A 21836-nucleotide genomic window follows, 5' to 3' on the forward strand; every position below is an offset into this window, starting at 1 on the left:
TAGTTGTTTGGCATAGGTTGTCCAGCACTGTGGCTTGCTGGTCGTTGAGTGAAGCTGGGTGCTGGTGTTAAGATGGAGGTCTCTGGGAGATTTTCGCCATTTCATATTATGTGGAGCTGGGAGGTCTCTTGTGGACCAGTGTCCTGAAGTTGGCTCTCCTACCTCAGAGGCAGAGCCCTGACTCCTGGCTGGAGCACCAAGAGCCTTTCATCCACACGGCTCAGAATAAAGGAAAAAAAATAAAGGGAATTAGTAAAAGTATGAGGAAAGAAAGAAGGGAAGGAGGGAGGGAGGAAGGAAGGAAGGAGGGAAAGAAGGAAAAAAGACAAAGAAAGAAGATACAGTAAAAATAAAATAAAGTATAATAAAGTTATTGAATTAAAAAATTCTTATTTAGAAAAAAAAAGGGACGGATAGAACCTTAGGACAAATGTTGGAAGCAAAGCTATACAGACAAAATCTTACACAGAAGCATACACATACACCCTCACTAAAAGAGGTAAAGGGGGGAAAAAATCATAAATCTTGCTGTCAGAGACCACCTCCTCAATTTCGGATGATTCGTTGTCTAAAGGAGGGAAGGAAGGAAGTAAAGAAAGAAAGAAAGAACAAAGGTAAAGTATAATAACTATTAAAATTAAAATTAAGAAAAAAATTTTTTAAAAAAACCATGGACGGATAGAACCCTAGGACAAATGGTGGAAGCAAGACTATACAGATAAGATCTCACACAGAAGCATACACATTCACAAAAAGAGGAATAGGGAAAAAAATCATAGATCTTGCTCCTAAAGTCCGCTTCCTTAATTTGGGATGATTGGTTGTCTATTCAGGTATTCCACACAGGCAGGGTACATCAAGTTGATTGTGGAGCTTTAATCCGCTGCTTCTGAGGCTGCCGGGAGAGATTTCCCTTTGTCTTCTTTGTTCTCACAGCTCCCAGGGGCTCAGCTTTGGATTTGGCCCCGCCTCTGCGTGTAGGTCGCTGGAGGTCGTCTGTTTTTTGCTCAGACAGAACGGGGTTAAAGGAGCCGCTGATTCGGGGGCTCTGGCGCACTCAAGCAGGCGGGGAGGGAGGGGCACGGAGTGCGGGGCGGGCCTGCGGCGGCAAAGTCCAGCCTGACTTTGCACCAGCCTGAGGCCCGCCGTGCGTTCTCCCGGGGAAGTTGTCCCTGGATCCCGGGACCCTGGCAGTGGCGGGCTGCACAGGCTTCGCGGAAGAGGTGTGTGGAGAGTGACCTGTGCTCGCACACAGGCCCCTTGGTGGCCGCAGCAGCAGCCTTAGCGTCTCCCGCCCGTCCGCGCTTTTAGCCGCGGCTCGCGCCCGTCTCTGGAGCTCCTTTAAGCAGCGTTTTAAACCCCTCTCCTCATGCACCAGGAAACAAAGAGGGAAGAAAAAGTCTCTTACCTCTTCGGTGGGTGCACACTTTTCCCCGGACTCCCTCCTGGCTAGCCGTGGTGCACTAACCCCTTCAGGCTATGTTCAAGCCGCCAAGCCCAGTCCTCTCCCTGCGCTCCTTCCGAAACCGAAACCCGAGCCTCAGAGCCTCAGCTCGCAGCCCCGCCCGCCCCGGCGGGTGAGCAGACAAGCCTCTCGGGCTGGTGAGTGCCGGTCGGCACCGATCATCTGTGCGGGAATCTCCCCGCTTTGCCCTCCGCACCCGTTGCTGTGCACTCCTCCGCGGCTTCGAAGCTCCCCCCTCCGCCTCCCGCAGTCTCCGCCCGCGAAGGGGCTTCCTAGTGTGTGGAAACTTTTCCTCCTTCACAGCTCCCTCCCACTGGTGCAAGTGCCGTCCCTATTCTTTTGTCTCTGTTCTTTTTTTCTTTTGCCGTACCCAGGTACGTGGGGAGTTTCTTGCCTTTTGGGAGGTCTGAGGTCTTCTGCCAGCCTTCAATAGGTGTTCTGTAGTTGTTCCACTTGTAGATGTATTTCTGGTGTATCTGTGGGGAGGAAGGTCATTTCCGCGTCTTACTCTTACGCCATCTTCAAGGTCCCCCCTCCCTTGGTTCTTTAATGAACCTCTACAAGGCTCTCTTTGTGTAGGCTTTGTGTTCTCCTTCCCCTGCCAAAAATAAAACAAACCCCAAAACAACAGTCTTTAAGCTGTATGACCTCACACAAATTACTCCACTTCCGGGCTTCCCTGGTGGTGCAGTGGTTGAGAGTCCGCCTGCCGATGCAGGGGACGTGGGTTCGTGCCCCGGTCCGGGAAGATCCCACGTGCCGCGGAGCGGCTGGGCCCATGAGCCATGGCTGAGCCTGCGCGTCCGGAGCCTGTGCTCCGCAACGGGAGAGGCCACAGCAGTGAGAGGCCCGCGTACCGCAAAAAAAAAAAAAAAAATTACTCCACTTCCCTGTTCCTGGGTTTCTAAATATACAAAATGTATAAAATCGGTAACAACCTCAGAGGATGGTTTTGAGACTTAACATAAGCGAATCACTGTAAAGTGAACAATGCAAGTGAAGAAATAGGTGCTCAGTGTGTGAGAAACTATGTTATTATTACTGCCTACAGCCAGCTGGTGAGCACATATTCCGTAGTTTCCCTTCCTAAATTTTACCTTTCCTTCAGCATAATCATGGATGCATCCTATGTGCAAACTACTGTGGTAAGTACTGCTGAGTACATAAAGGTCCCTAACACACCACCACCTGACCTGAGGATCCTGCAATCCTTTGGAAGAAGTAAAACAAGTCACTTTAACCAAAGCCGTTAGAAAATTGTAAGCAAACTTCTAGAGAGAGTTCAGGCGATAGATAAATCAGTGATTTCCCCACACCAGCGTGATCATCAGAATCTCCTGGGGAAAGTGCTGTTTAAAAACATAGATTCCCAGATCCTGGGGAATCCCTAGAATAGTCACGTATATTAATAGCTGGAGGAGATAAAGCCTTTTGGTTAAAAGTAACCTTGACCAAGAGTAAGGATACTTTTTCTAAGAATCAAGGTGAAGGAGGAGTGATGTCATTTAAAAGACATAAGGGCGTTTCTACCCAGTGGCTTAATCTTCCCGATAAAGCAGGAAATAAGGTCCTCCACTGGGAATGATACAGGTATAAGTGCGGTTCAGGGTTTGGGAATTGTGGAGAAGGTTGGAAGAGTTACCACAGGGGGGTGTGTTACAGGGATAACTAGAGGTGAATAAACTGAGGGTCCATTATGCTGCAATATTTCTTACTGAATTCCCAAGTCCAGTTATACCTGGGCTAAGGTCACTCTTCTCAAGTCCCCAATGCACTGGTATTGTCAATAAAGGTACATCTTCAATATTATGACAAGATTCAAGCATTGTGAATTCTGAGTATCAACTGACAAGCTTGTTTCTTCTGGCCAGTATAAAATTTAAAAATTGATCTCATAAAATATCTAGGAATCAGATTCTCATAAGTAACAATTCTACCCATTATGCTCTCTGTTGCTCTGTGGCTGGCATCTGAATATATGAACTCCCCAAGGGTGAGAATAAGACTTCATAATTAAACCTATGTTAGTGTCGCTTTTCATGTATTTTTCTTTTTTGTGAGTGAACTATTTTATTTCTCTCATTTTTCCACATCAAATTCTCAGTGCTCTAATGGGTCTCCCACAGTTCCAGGCAGTTATTGGTTCTTGGGGGAAAATGCTCCTGTGGTATTATTGATGGCAGCCTTCATGGGAAGGACAGTGATTTACTACGTTGCTCCCTGTGCAGCTGTGAATTTGCTGTACGGTGACGGCCTTCGGTGGCCTCCTTGGTCTCAACTTGACAAGAGACCTAGAGAGTGAGGTAGTTCTATTGAAATGAAAGTGTCCTCACCCCAAAGCACGTTCTGTCCCTCAAACTAAACCCAGGTTGGCAAGAGGTTGGTGGAAACATGGTTAAGAACAAAGTGAATGATGACACTGAAACTGAGGCTGTCCCTGCTGTCTCCACAAGGCCCCTGACCCCTGGCTTGGCCTCCTAAAAGCTTCACGCTGTCACCCTCACTACCTCCCTATTTTCCTAGGCTTTTCACAGCTGCCTGCGTCCTCACCCACAGTCTCAATACTTCACACTCTAACATTCTATGTATTTTCTTGGCTAAACTATCAGAATGAACATTGGACTCTAGGCAGCACTGTGGGATCGGACTTAGCCCTTGTCTATGTCAGTGCTCATTTCTGAAAAAGAAGGTGGAAACCTAGAGCACGTGGACTCTACAACGTCATCATAGATGCGCCACATGAGTCTTTATAATAATTACGATGATAGCTACCTGGTATCGAGAACTGAATACATGTCAGATACCATGCTAAGTACTTTGCATAGACAATACAATTTAAGATTGGAATTATTTCATTAGAAAAACTGAAGCTCAGAGAGGTCATACCACTTTGCCTGTACCTACACAGAAAGTAATGGAACAAGGATTCCACCCAAGTTTGTCTAACTCTAATTACTCATACTCTTAACTACTACACTCTCCCCTTGCAAAAAAATCTCAGTCCTTAAATTGTTTTCCTTCCTTCATATTTCCTAAACCCTTCTCTGTACCTCACTCTCATTCTTTAACTTCTCTTTGATCACCAACCATTTATTATGTCTGTGACTTTCACCCACCCATATTTGCAAATGGTTTTGTAGGTAGAATTCGTATCATCCACTTCTTTTGTACCCACTAAAACACCTAGTGTATTGGTATCCTCAGTTTTTTTTTACATAGATCACATCCTTAAATGAAAGTAATAAGACTGGCATGGGGTAGGAGCAGATGACGGGAGAGACTGAATAGTTACCATTGATCTCAGAGGGATGCTGGAACTCAGTCGCCCCTGCCATCAATTATTACATATGATCTCCTTGGACGTTTTTTGCTCCACTTCCCATCTGCATGTTTATAGGCAGCCTTTGTCCAGAGCTGAAAGAAAATGGAAGCCAAATGTTAAAAAGAAAATTCAGAAACCTAGGAACTCTGCCCAGTGGTCTTAGGTAATGATCAGTGACATTAAGTGGTAACATCCTCGCTTGTCTCTCTACCATACTCTACCTATGTTGGCCCCAATACCAGCTTATCTTGTTCATGCATCTTAGACAAATTCTTATACGTGAAAGATCCTGGAGGATCTCTAGAGCTCTGTGGACCATCATGTGGACTCACCATCTGTGGACTTACTGAGAGGTAACTTGGCATCTAATGTAACAAGGACTCATTGTAATGTAACAAGGATTGTAACAGAAGCAATCCTTATGTTTTAATTTCCTCTGATTTGTGTTGCAGGTCACGCTTACTGTGAGAACTGGTTACGTGCACAAATGCCCTCTTTCTATTACAACTTCAAAGCACGTTCACTATAGTCTCGTACAGTGTAGCCTCTCCTAGAAAGTAAGCCAACAAGGGTATCAATAACTACAGAGTGGATCTGTTCCTCACATTACCCTTGTTGCTATGGTAGTGTGCCCATTTATTGTGTGTGGAATGCCATTACTTGCAGTGATCTGTATAGCTTGAGTTTTACCTCAGTGATCCCTCTGTCAGAGGGTTTTATCCTTTTTACTCAGCTAGAAACAAATAGACACAGCATAGCATCTTGTATTGGTAAAGATTCTTCACAATTTGCCAACATTCTGATGAATTTAGTTGCTGAAAAATATAACTGGCTATCCAAAAATGGGTAAATTGCACTCCACAATCATTCATCAAGGATCTTAGAAATATTTCAGATCCCCACTTAGCTAGGTTGTTTCCTTTCTAATTGGATTTGGAACAGATATGAAAGGCTGGTTATGTCAGGTTTGGGGTAAAGTAAAGAAATAGCAGGCTTTGCAAATGCCTCCATTTCATCCATACACACACATGGTATTACAAAACCTATTTCTGCATGAAGAGACAGCCACACAGTCCCTGTGACAATTGTTATCGAGACTGAATGACACTCACTTTTTATCAAGCCTCTTCCCTGAGTTATTGAAGCCTCCCATAATATCATTAAGTAAGTAAACACTGCCGCACATAAAGCTCTTGCTATTACCGTGGAAAATGACAAGCAGCTCTCATGAGCTTGCACAGAAACTGTGGGTGTCAACATCCCTTTCACAACAGCAGCATATCCATGCCATTTCATTTTATCTCGACACCTAGACTCATGGAGAGATAGACTATTTCCTTTACATCTGTTGGCAAATTTTCTTTCTAATAACTGCTGAAAACTTCACTCCAGTAAGCAGTTAGTCCTGCTGGTTGAAGAAAATAGATACATTATCTGAGGTAATAGATAAGTCTCGTTAAGAAGATGGAATAGACTAACTCCCAGCATATCTCCCAGACAGACATGGGAAAGCTAAATTGTGAAACAGAGCAATAACACATCAATTATCCTTTCTGCACGGAATTACACGAGTCTCACTGCTACATAGCATATTATGTTATTTTTTATAAATAACCATTTATATCCAAGTATCTCTGTTTGCTGCCTCATAAAAAAAGACAGCTGTCCTTCTATTCAAATAAGAGTTATTCCTCAAACTACTTAAGGAATCCAAGTATTCTATTTAAAATGTATGTTCCTACTTATTAACATATGCCCAGAGAGTATTTAGTAGTAGCCTAAAAACAAATGCTACACATCTGATGATATTACAGTTTGAAAGAAAACTGGCTCCTACCAACTAAAGTAAAGCTAGCTATTGGCATTCAAAATAAAGGTTTTAGAGATCTTGTGTTGAATAATGATTTGTAATCAGTTTCAGTAGTTTCTCAGTTTTGTCATATCAGATTATCATGTGTGAATTACTTGAAAACAGTTTCATTTCTTGAGCAATTTAAATATCGCCCTCACACTTGTTTACACAATTAATGTTTACTTGCAAAGGTTTTTTTTAAATATGGCTGTAACATCCCCAACACAGAAATTTCACATCACAGGAGTTAATGGAAGTTTATAAATGAAAACTTTGTTTAATAAAGTAAATGATAAAGTAGAGGGCTTACTTGTTTTCATTTGTGGACTATGTAATGAAAACAAGATAATGACAAAAGAAATGCTTTGCAAATTATAAAGTGATATTTTAAAGAAGAAAGATGCTTGTATGTATCCAAGTTTTTAAAACACCTTAGATACTGATAGGGAGAAGAAGCAGCATAAATTCTGCAGGTTCTGAGTGTGAGACCAGTTCTATCCCAAACATCATTCAGAGAGAAAAAGGAGAGAAACTGCAGAATTGAAAGGCCACTGAATAGGAAAGTTGTTCCTAAGTGACAGCTATACTCTGAAATCATGACACTTGCTCCTGTGCTTTGTTTCACAATCCATGCGTATTAGTCAGCCGGCGCTGCTGTAACCAAATACCACAGACTGGGTTGCTTAATCAACAGAAGCTTATTTCTCGTGGTTCTGAAAGCTGGAAGTCCCAGATCAAGGTGCCTACAAGGTAGGTTTCCTTATGAGGCCTCCTAGACAACACTTACTCCAAAGGTTGTCACTATACTGCCCATCGTTCCAAAACCAAAGTTTGGTGACCGTTTTTCACACTGCCTTTCACTGCCCTTTGGGAATACATAATCACACTGCAGTGGAATCACACAGTAGTGTAATTGCACGTAATCATCCAAGAAAAAGTTCAGGGTTTTTTTCCCGTTTATAGAAATAGCATATTCATGTTCATGATGGAAAGAAGTTAGAAAGTAGAACTCACTGTCTAAAATGTCTTAAATGAAGAGCCTCATTGTTTTTCTGTGGTTCTAGTCACTCTGAGAAAACTTTGTTACGTGACTATCGTAATGCTCTCTACTAAAAAAATTAAAACACTTTTTCAGCAGAGCTGGAATAATGCTAAATATAACAAAATACACCTAAAAAGTCTGAATATTTTTTAATCCTTCAGACTTTCCATCTAAATATGGGTAAAACATAGTAAAATTGTACTATTATCAATGATCTAACTCATGGCTGAGAATTTTAATTAACTACACTGAATTTATCCACCAACTTTAATACACCTTTAGGTTTTTTAAAGTATATATCAGTGTACAACCTCTAAGTTAGAAGATGTTATTTGCATCATAAAAGAATTCACCAGTTAGTTATTAAAGTACCTACTACGAAAACAGGTCTTAGAATAATGAATTCCTTTCATATATTTAAGTTGTTATTCAAATGATCAAAAGTTCAGTGTTGGGCTTCCCTGGTGGCACAGTGGTTGAGAGTCCGCCTGCTGATGCAGGGGACACAGGTTCGTGCCCCAGTCCGGGAAGATCCCACATGGCGCGGAGCGGCTGGGCCCGTGAGCCATGGCCACTGAGCCTGCGCGTCCGGAGCCTGTGCTCCGCAAGGGGAGAGGCCACAACAGTGAGAGGCCCGCGTACCGCAAAAAAAAAAAAAAAAATTGAAAAAAAAAAAAAAGTTCAGTGTTTGTTTATGAACATATTCGTGAGAATGTTTGTTCATTCAAAAGTTTTCTTTTCGATAATCTTCTCTCTACTAGGCTGTATCAATCACAATCCTTAGCCACTTACACACAGCGCACACATCAAGACCCCACTTATTTTAAGGTTTAGTTGTCAGGCTCAAAGATATGAAAATATTCATAAAACGTGTACAATACACTAAGCAAAATAAGTTTGACTTTATGACCCTTTTTCATAAACAGGCATTTGAAAGATCTGCATAAGAAGATTTTTTATTGCCTGAAGAATGACTGTAAGCAGAGATGATCACTGCCAGTTTCTCACTGCAGAATGAAAGAATTTTCCCCTTTACTCTATAACCTAAATATCACACTGAGCTTAAGGATGATGCTGACATTTTCAAAGATCACCGAAAGTGTTCTCTTTCCAGTTGCAATTATGCCCTCTATCTCAGTGGGAGCCATTGTCGGGTCTTTTCAGCTCTCTAGCATCTTTGTGGCTTGCTTTCATTATCCTGATTATCTATTCATTTGCTGCCCCAGCACTCATTTTATGAAAGATCATGTCTGCCATTTCCATAATGAGTGCTTGACTTTTACTGCCAGCATAAACACATAAAATATACAATAATTAAAGTTTACTAGTCACCAAAGTCTTGAGATCCATCATGTTGCTAATTTGATTTTTCAAGCAATTGCTTCCCTGTGAACAAGGCTGATTTTGCTCCCTTCGGCAGTGCAAGACTTGGGGTGGGAGGACATGACTCTAACCTAGAGAGAGCAATTTGAATGGGCACCATACATGTCAACTTTAAGGTTCGTCTTCAACCAAGTAACTTCTCTATAAAGTAACTCTTAGCACCAACAAAAATCTCATCAACATTTGAACGTAAAACTTATTTTGTGTTGAAGTTTAAATAATGCACAGTTTTCAAAATAGTTACATGTAATTCAATAAGTATTGTACCCTTTACGGGCTATTGTTTAAGGAAAATTTTCATCGGGCTAATAAAAACTATGGAAGTCTGCATAACATAAATTGAAACTTCACATGTTGACTTACACTGAGTAAGGACTTACTTATTTTGAACACACTGCCTCGTTCTGATCACATTGGCAAAGTCCCCAAAGTGCCTCATGATAATGAATTCATCTGACGTTTACTGTAATCGCAGACAGATTAATGAGCTCATGTGATATTCATGTGGCTCTCTAGGGACATCAGGATGTGTTACACGAAGTGTAATGTTTGTAAGTGGATACAATGGAATACATGTTATCCAAGGAACTTGAGTAGTCAATTCCTCAGCGAATAAAGTACCAGGAAATAAAGAGGCTGCTTCCAATTATACTGGTTTTCTTTAGGGATGCCAGACATCTTGACGGCATATTCAAAAAAAGTACAGGAGCCAGAAGACCTGGGTTTGAGAGCTGGCTGGATCTCTTACCAGCTTTGCGACCTTGGGAAATTTTCTTCACCTCTTAGGCTCAATCTCCTCAGTTTTAAAATGAGAACTTAATAACATCAGCCTTCTTAAAGTTTTAGACAAACATAAAGAGTAGGGCGGGGGGTGGGGAGTGGTCAATCAATCATCCAATCAATCACTATAATTCCTTCCTCACAAGGTTATTTTAAGAAGTAAATCAAATGATATGCAATGTTTTTGATAAATGCCTTATAAACTTTGCAACATTATGCATGCATTTATTATTGTTACTCCTTTGGAAAATAGGTCTTCTGGATAAAGTTTACACTTTATTTCCCATACACAGAAAAATGAATGCCTTAGTTACTGCATAAGGACATGGAACACTGTTTTCTTAATAAGAAAACCAGATCTGACCAATTGACGATTTTATCAAATTATATTTTTCAAATTAGAAAGTGAGATATCAAACCGAAGCAAGACAGGGAGCTTCTTTTTTATGCAAGTCCCTGTATGTGGCAGTCTTCAACAGTAACTGAGCTTGTAATTAAACCAAGCCCTGTTGATTCGGCCCTGTAGTGGGGAGGTGGGCAGGTCATTTCACCTCACCAGGCAGGAGTTAAATATGAACTCACCGCCCAGATCCCTTCCAGTCATGCTCATTAATCGTCTATAGTAACTCTTTACCAACCCTGAAAAACTTCTAATTAGTTTACAATACTTCTAGACATACATAATTAAAAACCACTTTTATATCTTTTGACTAAAAGAGATAACACCTTTCCTGCCTCATTCAGTTGTCTTACCCATTCTTAGTAAATCATAGTCACTTCCCTGGTATTTCTTTTAGTGGTATAGTATCTGTTCGTATCCTTTTGATTTCAAAATACAGCTTCCATCGCCTGGAAAATGACCCAGCAAATACCTCAGACAACAAATACTACCTGATCTTGAATAATTAAGGCAGTCACTCTTGGAACATGGGTGGTCCCAATGTCAGAATAAATGTTCAGATGCATGTTTTAGGATAATCAGAAAACCAAGGATATCCAAAATTCACTTGAATTATTATACTCTCATTGTTGATATACAGTGTGTATGCCCAATTCTTCCTCAAAATGGTCAAATACAAAATCAACATGATAACTCTGTACTCGTTTAACAGCACACATATTAATAGGAGGCATTACTACATATTATATGTAAATACAGAGCCAAAAGAACTGGAATAAGAGTCAAAACCTCTGGTTTTAAAACAGACTCTGATGCTTTCTAATGATGTGACTTTGGCCAAGTCACTTAAGCCCCTCTGAACGTCTTCGTCATCAGTGAAGTGGAAGCTTGTTGACCTCATGGAGTTATTTGCTATGGGATTTCTAATGTAGTCAGCAACTAGAGCCATCAGACCAAACTTGACTTGGGCCTGTTTCTGTGACTACAAAGGCAGGGTTGAGTAACTGCAACAGAGACCATGTGGCCCTCAAAGTCTAAACCATTGACTGTCTGGCCCCTAACAGAAAAGGTTTTCTGACCCCTGCTCTAAAAGGGGATACTTGTGAACTTATGTGAAATGCCATATTCACCTATATGATTTTTTTTCACGTATATGATTTTAAGCAATCACAGTGGATTGGATTTAAGTAAATGGCATTTGGCTCAAGTAACTGGAAGAAATAGTTAAAAGTTCAAATTAAACAAAAGAAATAGCTTCTAATAGCCTCCTTTGGGCTATCTGGTGTTACGGAGGTATTAGATGTTATCAATGAATATTTGTTGTGTCTCATACTCCTAACTGATCCTTTAGAGGTTTTACTCAAGGAAAAACAACAACAACAAATGCCTGGTTCACAAGAAGTTGACAGAATTTTTTTTACAACTCTGATGTTGAAGCAGTGGTAACAGGCATGCCAATCAGAGGGCCACCACTTAATCGAACGCTAAATCTGAATCTCTGAGAAGTGTTCTTGCTTCAGTCTAAGTTTACCTAAATTTTCCAAGACCAAAATGAAAGAAGTGATGAGTGAATGAAAAACCTTCTGAGCTGACATTTTTCTGAAAATCCTCTGCGTGCTATTATTAATCCTTCCTCAGTAACCATGGAGAGGAAAATCTTGTGAGCACCCAGCAAATGAATTTAATAATGTGGGTATTCCAGGTCAAAACAGATCCACTCGCTGTGTCAAAAAATACTTTTTTTTCAGTTATTCCCAAATTTCTTTCTCGGTGACAAGTAACATTAACATTATTAAGTAAAGAGACTCCTAAATATTTTTAATTTGGTTACATAAAACTCATAAGTATGTACCACATAAATGTTTTTGAGATGTTACAATAATGTATTTTCATCCTCACCAATCCCCACCTCTGAGTTGCCTCAGTACTTCCAAACTGAAGAAATGCTTGAGGTCTCACATCATAGAGTTTCTATCATTATGTAGCTAAAATTCCCTTTTACTCTGACAGGCCAAGAAGTTTGAAGACCTGGTGTGTAAGAAGGATATCCAGGAAAGAAAAGGAAAGCTGCCCCTCTTCTGGCCAGAGGTTTCCAGTGGAGGGCAAGGGATGGGAGACGGGCAAGAGAAGAGACAGATGTTAGGGAGATTAAAAGCCACAAGGGGGGCTTCCCTGGTGGCGCAGTGGTTGAGAGTCCGCCTCCTGATGCAGGGGACACGGGTTCGTGCCCCGGTCCGGGAGGATCCCACATGCCGCGGAGCGGCTGGGCCCGTGAGCCATGGCCGCTGAGCCAGCGCGTCCGGAGCCTGTGCTCCACATCAGGAGAAGCCACAGCAGTGAAAGGCCCGCGTACCAAAAGGAAAAACAAAAAGCCACAAGGGTAGAAGGCCTGATGCTTCCCTTCCCATTAGAGTTTCTGAACGGAGCTCCCTGGGCCCACCAGCATTTGCACCAACAAAGAAGACCTCAGATAGTTGAGAAGCTAGGGCCGCACATCGGGAAAAAGCAAAGAAAGGTTCAGTCTTCATTCCCAGGCCTCCCTTCCGTCCAAGTGGTAGGAATCCTGAGGTAGAGCACATGGACCACCCTTGGGACCCTCAGTGAGTGACAACGTGACACTGTAGTAGTGTCTAAAGGGCTACAGAATAGTCAGGGGCTGGATGAAGAAAATGGTAGAAGCTGAGAAAGGTGTACAACACCTCAGAGGTCAGGTCAGCCGGGAGGAGGCCACAAGCCCTATAGAAGCTAAGAAAGACATTAGCCAAGTTTAGCAGACTTACTGCCTCTGCCGACTTTAGTAGCAGTTACTGTCTAAGGGCTGGGCCCAGGCCCAAGCAACCTCAAAGGAGACCTGCCAGAGCAGATCCAAGGACCAGCAAGAGGCAGAGCTCCCCGCACCAAACACCCACGTAGGAGACCTAATGTCATCCTCCGTGAATCCTGACGCCATCATGGAAAAGAGCAAGGGAAACAGGGAGGAATCAGAAAGGTGGAGTAATTGGTTCAAGTAAATTGGGCTAAAGCTAGAGACATGTTAAATTATTAGTGCTGATTAAATTTTAAATCGTAGAGCTAATTTTAGTTTGGTTCCCACTGCTCAGCCGGCCCATTCCTCCTGAGGAAAATCAATTACGTTCCAGAGAAAAGCTACATTTTCTTTGTACACCCAAATTGTGGTATGAATAAATTTGCAATCACACTACAATTATATCATGTGGTTGGGGGGAACATATTGATGACAGTTTTACTCGGAGTCTTAACAAATCTCTGAAGCGAAAAGAGGTCTTCTCCAAAGAGTTACACATTCGAGGCTGTGTAGAGTAACAGAGGGAAAAGCATCGGGGGACAGACCGGAGTTCCAGCCCCAACTCAACTAGTTACTCTGTATCAGTCACTAAGAGAGTCATTTAATCTCTACAGCAGTGCTTCCCGACAGTTGTGTCTTAGATGATGTACTAGAATATTGCTAAAATATTGATCCCTTCGGCCCTCAGAACAGCCAAGGCAGGGCCTGCAGTGGCTGGAGCCCTGGCATTTCACCTCTGGCTGCAGAGAGCCTCTGATTACCCTAGCGTGGTGCGTAACTTATTTTTTGTGTCGAATGTGATGATCTGGAGGAATTATTGTTATCTCTGATTCAGTTTCCTCATCCGTAGATTGAGTGGAGGGAAGTAGAGAGAATAAATGATGTCTTCAGTCTTTTTATTCTAGTAGTTTGTGCTTCTGCGAACATGAGGGGGAATTCCAATTTCAAAAGAATCACAGGAATCCCTACATTACATGGTCTAAAATAAGGAATCCCTGCCCTTATTTTTTTTTTAATTTCTGATTACCCCTAAATTCTTTCCCAGCAGAAGCAACTAAAAAGTCAGCTGGCCTCTAACCAATATCTTTTTTTAAAGCTCAGCAGGAATTTAACTGTAAGAAAATTAACAAAACTAAAAAGGACCCTATAGACTGCTAATTCAAAGGCAAAATCAAAGTTACCTATGTGGGATTAGAAATTTGCATCCATCTTTCAGCAACCTGATTTTTCATAAAAAATTAATTTGAAAATCAGATTCTAGAGTAGTGATTAAGGATGATAAGTGATCAATAATTAATGTAAAAAAATGTAATTCTAACACATAAATGAGGCTTTATCTTCAAAGTAAGTAAAAAGCTTTTCAAGATAAACACCTCAAACCTGTTGAATATTTTTATTTGAATATGAAGGGAGGATCCTTTGCCTCCATGCTCCTTTCCCCTGAAATTTGCTCATTTCTATCAATAAAGAATTTAATGCAGGCAGGATTGATCTATTAGCCATTTTCAAATTGAAGCTAGGTTTTTATGGACTTCTAAGATTTTGCTCTTCAATGAGATTACAAATGTTTTAATACTTCTGGACAAAAGAAGGAAATGCAGTGTTTTGTCAGTGAATCATGAATCATTCACTGACTCATCTGGAAACAGAATTCTCCATTAAGAAGTATGTACCAGAGGCTTCCCTGGTGGCGCAGTGGTTGAGAGTCTGCCTGCCGATGCAGGGGACACGGGTTCGTGCCCCGGTCCGGGAAGATCCCATGCCGCGGAGCGGCTGGGCCCGTGAGCCATGGCCGCTGAGCCTGGGCGTCTGGAGCCTGTGCTCTGCAACGGGAGAGGCCACAGCAGTGAGAGGCCCGTGTACCGCAAAAAAGAAAAAAGTATGTACCAGAACAGGTCCAGAGACAGAATGGTTGTCACACATGCTGACAACAATAATTCTAGCTTTTGCGTTTTGGTAGCCTACTAAGTGCCAAACAATGAACAAGATGCTTTTGTTTATGGCCTCATTAATTCTCTCCATAGTAACTCTCCACAGTAAGCGTATAATCACTCTGGGGTAAAATGGTAGGAATTTTTCTGACTACACTCCAAAAAGAGGTTTTACACTTCCAGTTGTTCATCACAGTCTAACATCCAACTTTGTTTCTAATAGTTAAAGTGTTTACAGCACCAAGAAGTTTATACTTTAACGTTTCAAACCCACAGGTTAACCGTAACACTTTGCTCTCTATGAGCAAAGACTGCCATCTTGTGGAAGTTTCACGTATAACAAAAACAATCATTACATGGAACTAGAATTTTTCTTTGTACGTGTTAAGAATTTTGCAGCTAGCTTTTTGCATTGTTACACACACACACACACACACACACCAGTGTTGCTTATAAATTAAAAGGCAAATCTTTCCTTTAAGTGCAATTAAGTCTCTTTTAAACATGCCAGAGCTTCTGAGCCTTTGAAAAAAGAATCTCATTAATTATAAGGACTCATTCCATTATTCTTTAAGGCAGTGAATTAGATTTTGCTAAACTTTCTTTATCTAAATCTTAAATAGATTTTTTATATAATAAAAAGGGGGGTGTAGTAAGACCTTTCTGATGGAATTTCCAAGGAGCTTTAGATTGTGTGGTGAAAGTTTATAGCAGAGCTCTGCGCTTAGAGAACACTTTCATTTCCTTCCAACCCTTGTATTCCATGCCAGCCTGGGTTCCCGGAATTTGTTGTGGGCTAGTCAGAGTCTGACTGAGGAATCCTATGGCCCAATTTCTTTGTATTGATATATCCCCAAAGATGAGGTCTCCTGCAGTACCTCAGTCACCTGTGCTTCATGAGATCGACCATATAAAGACATCTTTGTGACATGATGATACTTGAAAGCACATAGAGAAATCTCTTTTCTTTTTCCCCTCAAAAACTCCTACCACCAGCTGAACCTAAACATTTACAATTAAACACATTCTTTGGCCCTTTACCATTTACGGCCTTTGGCCATTTAAGGCCCTTTACTCCTATGAGAATCAAAATGGGTGACACAGAGTATGTGTACTTCAATGATTATTTTTAAAACCAAATTATTTTCCAGGTGTAGAAATAATGACACATCGTAAGTGGTACCAGATACGACCGAGAAGAGAGAGTAAGCAATAATTGTTTCCTGAATGAACATGTGAACTAACGAAAGAATAAATCAGCATGAATTGAGGGTACTGAAATTATTTCAGTGTTGCCCAGGCCATTCTGGCTGGACGTACAGTTGTGGTTTAACATAAATTTTGTACCCAAGGAAATACCTTACATGAAACCACTCTTTAGATGTTTATTGAATGAATAGATGAATAGGAGGGAATGCAATAAAGAAGAAAATAGCATAATGATAAGAAAAAAGTAGAATGTGAGGGTAGAGTTCCTTTACCAAAAACTGTATTGAGCATATTAATATGTGGCTGCTCTGTGTTAGGAAGCATGGAAGATAATGAGAACATATTCTAGAAAGGGAAACAGACATTCATCAAGTAACCACAGATAGTAATAAATGATGAGTGCAATGAAGAAAAACTCTTCGACTTCCACAGACAGTGACCAATATAGTGTGGCAAGAATAGGAGGACAGGGAAATTTGGGAGCTCATTTTGTGCCCAGATATATTCTCATTTAGAAGATGCTTCTGTAGTCTCCTTTTATTTTTTACATGTACCTATAAATTCAGATTTAAGAAGAATTCTTTCTTTTAGGGGTGACTATATTTTTTCTTTCAAGATATTCAGTGGTGCCCTGACTAGCTAGATCTTCAGGGAGGCAAATACCTACAGGGTTGGTTTCCTGATGTTATCTGAATGGTATTCATAGATAAGCCAAGCAAGCGACTTTGATGCTGTGATGACGTATGTGTGTGATGGTGCCACACATGCCCACGAGCAGTTGCTCCTTTTGGCTCAAGGCACTATTTCTCAAGTGTATTCCTCAAAATTTAGCTCCATGGGTTATTAATGTATGTTATTTGGGGAGAAAAACAAGGAAAGGGGAATGAAAGACTAATTTGGGAAATGCTGACTCAAACAATCATACAAATTTTCTTTTCCACAGGTCTTCTCAAAGCCTTTAATAGGCTGCCTTTTTTTTGTAAATTGCCAAGAGGGTGTTTCTCAAAGTTGATGACCACAGGACCCTTTTTTTGCAGAAGCCCTCTGTACTAGTGTCCCTTGGAACACACTTCTGGAAATGCAAGTGACTTTATCTGGATAGGGCTGGGATAAGGGTGAAATGTAATCTGTTAATATTCATCATCATTTTAGTAAAGTCAGTTAATCAAATTTACTGCCCTTTTTGAACAACACACTGAAGGAACAGAACTTTAGACCCATCAATTTCATGAGAAAGACATCCAAGTTGTGGTGGAGGCTCCAGTGCACTGTTAGTCCTGGAATGTCAGCAGGGGGCGCTAGGGCTGAGGCTGCGGGAATACCCAGAGGTAGATGACAGGGACATGTCAAAAAGAGAAAGACAAATATCATGATCTCTCTCATATGTGGAATCAAAAAAAAAAAAAGATACAAAGGAACTTATTTACAAAAGAGAAACAACTCACAGACTTAGAGAACGAACTTATGGTTACGAGGGGAAAGGGGCAGGGGGGATAGATTGGGAGTTTGGGACTGACATGTACACACTGCTATATTTAAAACAGTTAACGAACAAGGACCTACTGTATAGCACAGGGAACTCTGCTCAATACTCTGTAATAACCTAAATAGGAAAGAAATTTGAAAAAGAATAGATCCATGCATATGTATAACTGAATCACTTTGCTGCGCACCTGAAACTAACACAACGTTATAAATCAACTATGCTCCAATATCAAATAAAAGTTAAAGACTAACTCCCCATCATAGCCCCTAGGGCTAGTATACTCTCGTTTAACTCTGGTTGAATGTCGATTATCATTGAACTCATAGACACGTGGATGACATGAAACCAGTAAAAAAGGTAAATTCATCACTGAAAGTGAGTTATTTACTCCTTCCAGGTAGGCTTAGTTCTCCCCTATAAAGTTTTAAGCAGTCTCTCCCTAAATAATCCAAGCGCCGGGGCAAGAGTGCACATACGGGTCCACATATCCTAAGTGTAACTGTGTAAAACTTGTAAATCAAGCTAAACATTGTTAGGTAAAATATGTTCTCTCCTCTTCTCTTGACAAGTATACCTTCATGACCCCAAGGGAGCCAGGTCTGAGTCTCTAACTGGTGACCAGCTAGGAGTTCTGCATTAACCCAGTGGCACTGGGAGTCAGCCTTCCACCTCCGGCTCTGTCCACACAGTGAGGGTCTTGCACACAGAGGTGTGTGCGCCTGAGCTTGCATGTCGAGTTGTCCACACCCCCCAAACCCCACCCTAGAGACCTGTGTACACCCATGGCTGTGAGATCTGCTCTCAGAAATCACACACAGGAATAGGCTTTTATGAGTCCTGGATGGGCAGGCACTCTGAGCTGTCTGGCCAGGAAGTCCTAGGGAACCGTGGGGATGGTGTGCACTCTGGACAGGCTCATGACCTTGGCCCTGACCATTCTGGCTATGTGAGAAAGGGCACAGCTGGAGAAGGGCCAAAACCAGGCAGGTCTTAGGTAGAGCCCAAGAGTGTTCGGAACTGAGAATAAAACCTCTATGAAAATCATACGTTTTAAAAGCTGCAGTCTTTGCAGTTATCCCCAGACCCTGGGAGTGAATAAAAGAAGGTATTTCTTATGTGAATGTGACCACTTCTGAAAGCCTCTGGTCAACTTTTCTTCTTGTTCTCCAAGGTAAGATTATTTCCCCTTTGGCATTAAAAGGAAACTAGATCAGTTGTGTGAAAAGCCCAAAACGATGTATTTTATCAACTTCGAACTTGTCCCAAGGCTTTCTTCCACACTGTGTTAAATAATAGAAGTCTTTTTAATTGAATTTCTTTGTGTGTAGCATATGCTGGGTGACATTATGCCAGCATCTCGCTCTAAGCAGCAAAACGTTCTTCATAAAAGCATTAAGATCCAGAGCGTCGTTCTGCATGTAGGGAAGGAACACAGAACTGCAGCAGCTTGAAACCACATAAAAACAGTGCCTCTGAAATGTAATTGTAAAATCACGTTGCAGGAAACCGGGGTTGAGGGTAATATTTAGGATTACAGAATGAAACAAAATAAATAAATAAAAATAGAAGAGGTGGGGGAAGACGAAAGGGAAGCAGGGAGGGAGGGATGTAAGAAAGAAGGGAGGACGGCGTCGTGGCACAAGTCTGTCTGAAGAATCACTGCAATAATGTTTTGTGTGTCCTCGCATTCCACCTGCAGGCTAATCTCTATATTCATTTCCTCTTGACATCCACCGTCCTTTAGAGACAGGGTTATTAATGGATATGTTGTGGACTGAGGCAATACCTATGTCTGTAATAACACATGGTTGTGTGCTTTACCCCAAGGATCCTGGAGCTTCAGCAGAGTGGTGACATGGACATCCTGAAGCACAAATGGTGGCCCAAGAACGGCCAGTGTGACCTGTACTCCTCAGTGGACACGAAGCAGAAAGGAGGTGCCCTGGACATAAAGAGCTTTGCAGGGGTTTTTTGCATCCTGGCTGCGGGGATCGTCCTCTCCTGCTTTATAGCCATGCTGGAGACGTGGTGGAACAAGAGGAAAGGCTCCAGGGTCCCATCAAAAGAGGTACTTGACTGAAAGCTTCAGCGCCATGTTGAGCCCACAAGTAGGCTGTGCTTCCAGAGAGGTTAATCACAGGGAAGGGGATAATGGGTTGGGGGTGGTCTTTGTTTCTTCTTTCCTTGAAGAGTGAAAGTAAATCTGTGAAATGTAAAAATTGGTAAGACCAGTACCAATTTTCATTTTAAGACATCCCAGATCCATGAAGAGGAGACAATCGTGTTTGAAAGACTGACAATTTCATGAGCCATAATGGGCCTTGAAATTCTCCCAAATCTCAGGATAGACCTTAAGTCCATGATTTTTTTAAGGGCTGTGATTCCCTTGACCAGTTCACAAGGATGCTTATCACGTTAGTTCACATAGTTGTTTAACTTATAGGTAGATTACTTGTGTCTCTGAGATTCGGCCTAAGAAATGCAGTGTTACAGTAAAATAATGAGTTTTCTCTTCACCCCCAGGGACTGCTTCCCTCTGTCTGTAGACCTATGGAAGTGATCATGTTTTTATAGCTCTTTAATGGCTCTAGGCTTAACAAATCCACACGGTGGAATCTTCTAGAATTCCATAGTCCTCCTTTTCTCACGAGTCAGCTTAACTCCAGGGCCATATTAAAATTTTTCCAGAGCTTTGAAAGAATAATTTCAGAGTTACATGTATCTTTTAAAGTGCCCTGTGCCTTATTTTCATCCAGAAAAAAAAAATGCGTGTTTATCAGAGACTATCTGAAGTTAAAAATAAACTACTTGATTTATTTATCTTATTTCCATTGGACCAAAAAGGTGAAAAATTTTTTATATAATGAAATCATATTCACTAAAACTTCACAGATTGAAACGAAAACAACCTGAATTTGCTGAATGATTTGACTTTCTAGATAGTTTCAAAGAACAGCTTTGAACTTTCTGTAACTAGACCTTGGCTAACTGATGCCTAAGCAAATCCTGAGAGGATCTGCTTTACAGCACAAATAAAAATGACTTCTCATTTGCATATGAATTATTGCATGCTAATGTATTCTTTCAAACAGATTGTTTTCTAAAGTTGTCTGAGGATCCTTTCCTGCCACCTTACATGCAAAACTGATCAGCATCATTGATAAGGAAAAGCTTGGCTTAGCGAAGAGAAATCTTAGCTTCCTACCTGAGTGATCATACAGTCTAAATTAGTGGAGTATAAACTAAAAATTAATCAGGTTTTATTGTAGTTTTTTTTTTTAATGGAATAAACTTCTGGTATCTCTACTGACATTGATTCAATGCAAAAGACCACATTAATGCAACATTATAGCCGAGGCTTCCTATTCTCAAAAATCTGGAAATTAAGGACTCCCCAAGCTCCTTACATTTTGAATTACTATATATGACATTAAATTTTTGCATTATTATATCTGTTGATGGATGACTATATTATAGTTGCTGTGGGAACCATAAAATTTTATCTTTCAACCCTCTAACATCTCAGTGATAATATTGCATTAATGGATATTTTTATTGGATTTTGAAATGAGAAAGGAGAAGGAAGAAAAGTGATGCACATCAAAATATTTTTCACTAAGGAGCACTATAATTGCACAATGAAAAATATACATCCTCCATTCTAATTCATAGCAGCTAATCCAGATCGTATGAACAAATATTTTCTCCTCTTATGACTAATAGATATTTTTAAATCCTCATAAATTTAATTTATTGAACTTGGTGATAAATAAGACTGATGAAAAGGACAATTTTCTTGCCTGCCACTTTTATTTTTCAAATATTGGGCTTTAATGCTCACTTCTAGTGAAAATCCTAAGGGATTTACGAATTCGTTTCAACTCCAGAAATCTAAGGTGTTATACTCTTTTTCTTCATTAAGCACCTTCTTACTAAGACTCTATTAGTGTAGCTCAAAGCGTCTTTGATTTAGAGGCCATTTAGCATTAACGTGGCCCTAAACTGAAGCTGTCACTCACACGTCATGGCTTGAAGGGGTCTCTAAAGGCTCTCGTGCTGACCTTACAATATTGCCTCATTCAGGTACTAGATAGCTTGAGTGTATGAAGTCCCTCAATCATAAACTGATTCTCTTGTGTTGAATGTTGCTCTCTGTAGAC

General features: G+C 41.0%; 1 protein-coding gene across 3 annotated transcripts in view; it reads left to right on the forward strand.

Moving 5' to 3' along the window:
• The window catches only part of GRID2 (glutamate ionotropic receptor delta type subunit 2), a gene marked incomplete at both ends in the record, with an annotated part of 1377541 nt that overhangs the window by 1322652 nt on the left and 33053 nt on the right, over nt 1-21836 (forward strand). For all 3 annotated transcript variants that reach the window (XM_082652914.1, XM_082652913.1, XM_082652915.1), the window contains one exon: nt 19504-19744. In XM_082652914.1, coding sequence (XP_082509040.1) covers nt 19504-19744 — 241 coding nt within the window. The remainder of the gene's footprint in view (nt 1-19503; nt 19745-21836) is intronic.

The sequence above is a fragment of the Grampus griseus genome (genome assembly GCF_964374135.1).
Source record: "Grampus griseus genome assembly, chromosome: 4".
Classification (NCBI taxonomy): domain Eukaryota; kingdom Metazoa; phylum Chordata; class Mammalia; order Artiodactyla; family Delphinidae; genus Grampus; species Grampus griseus.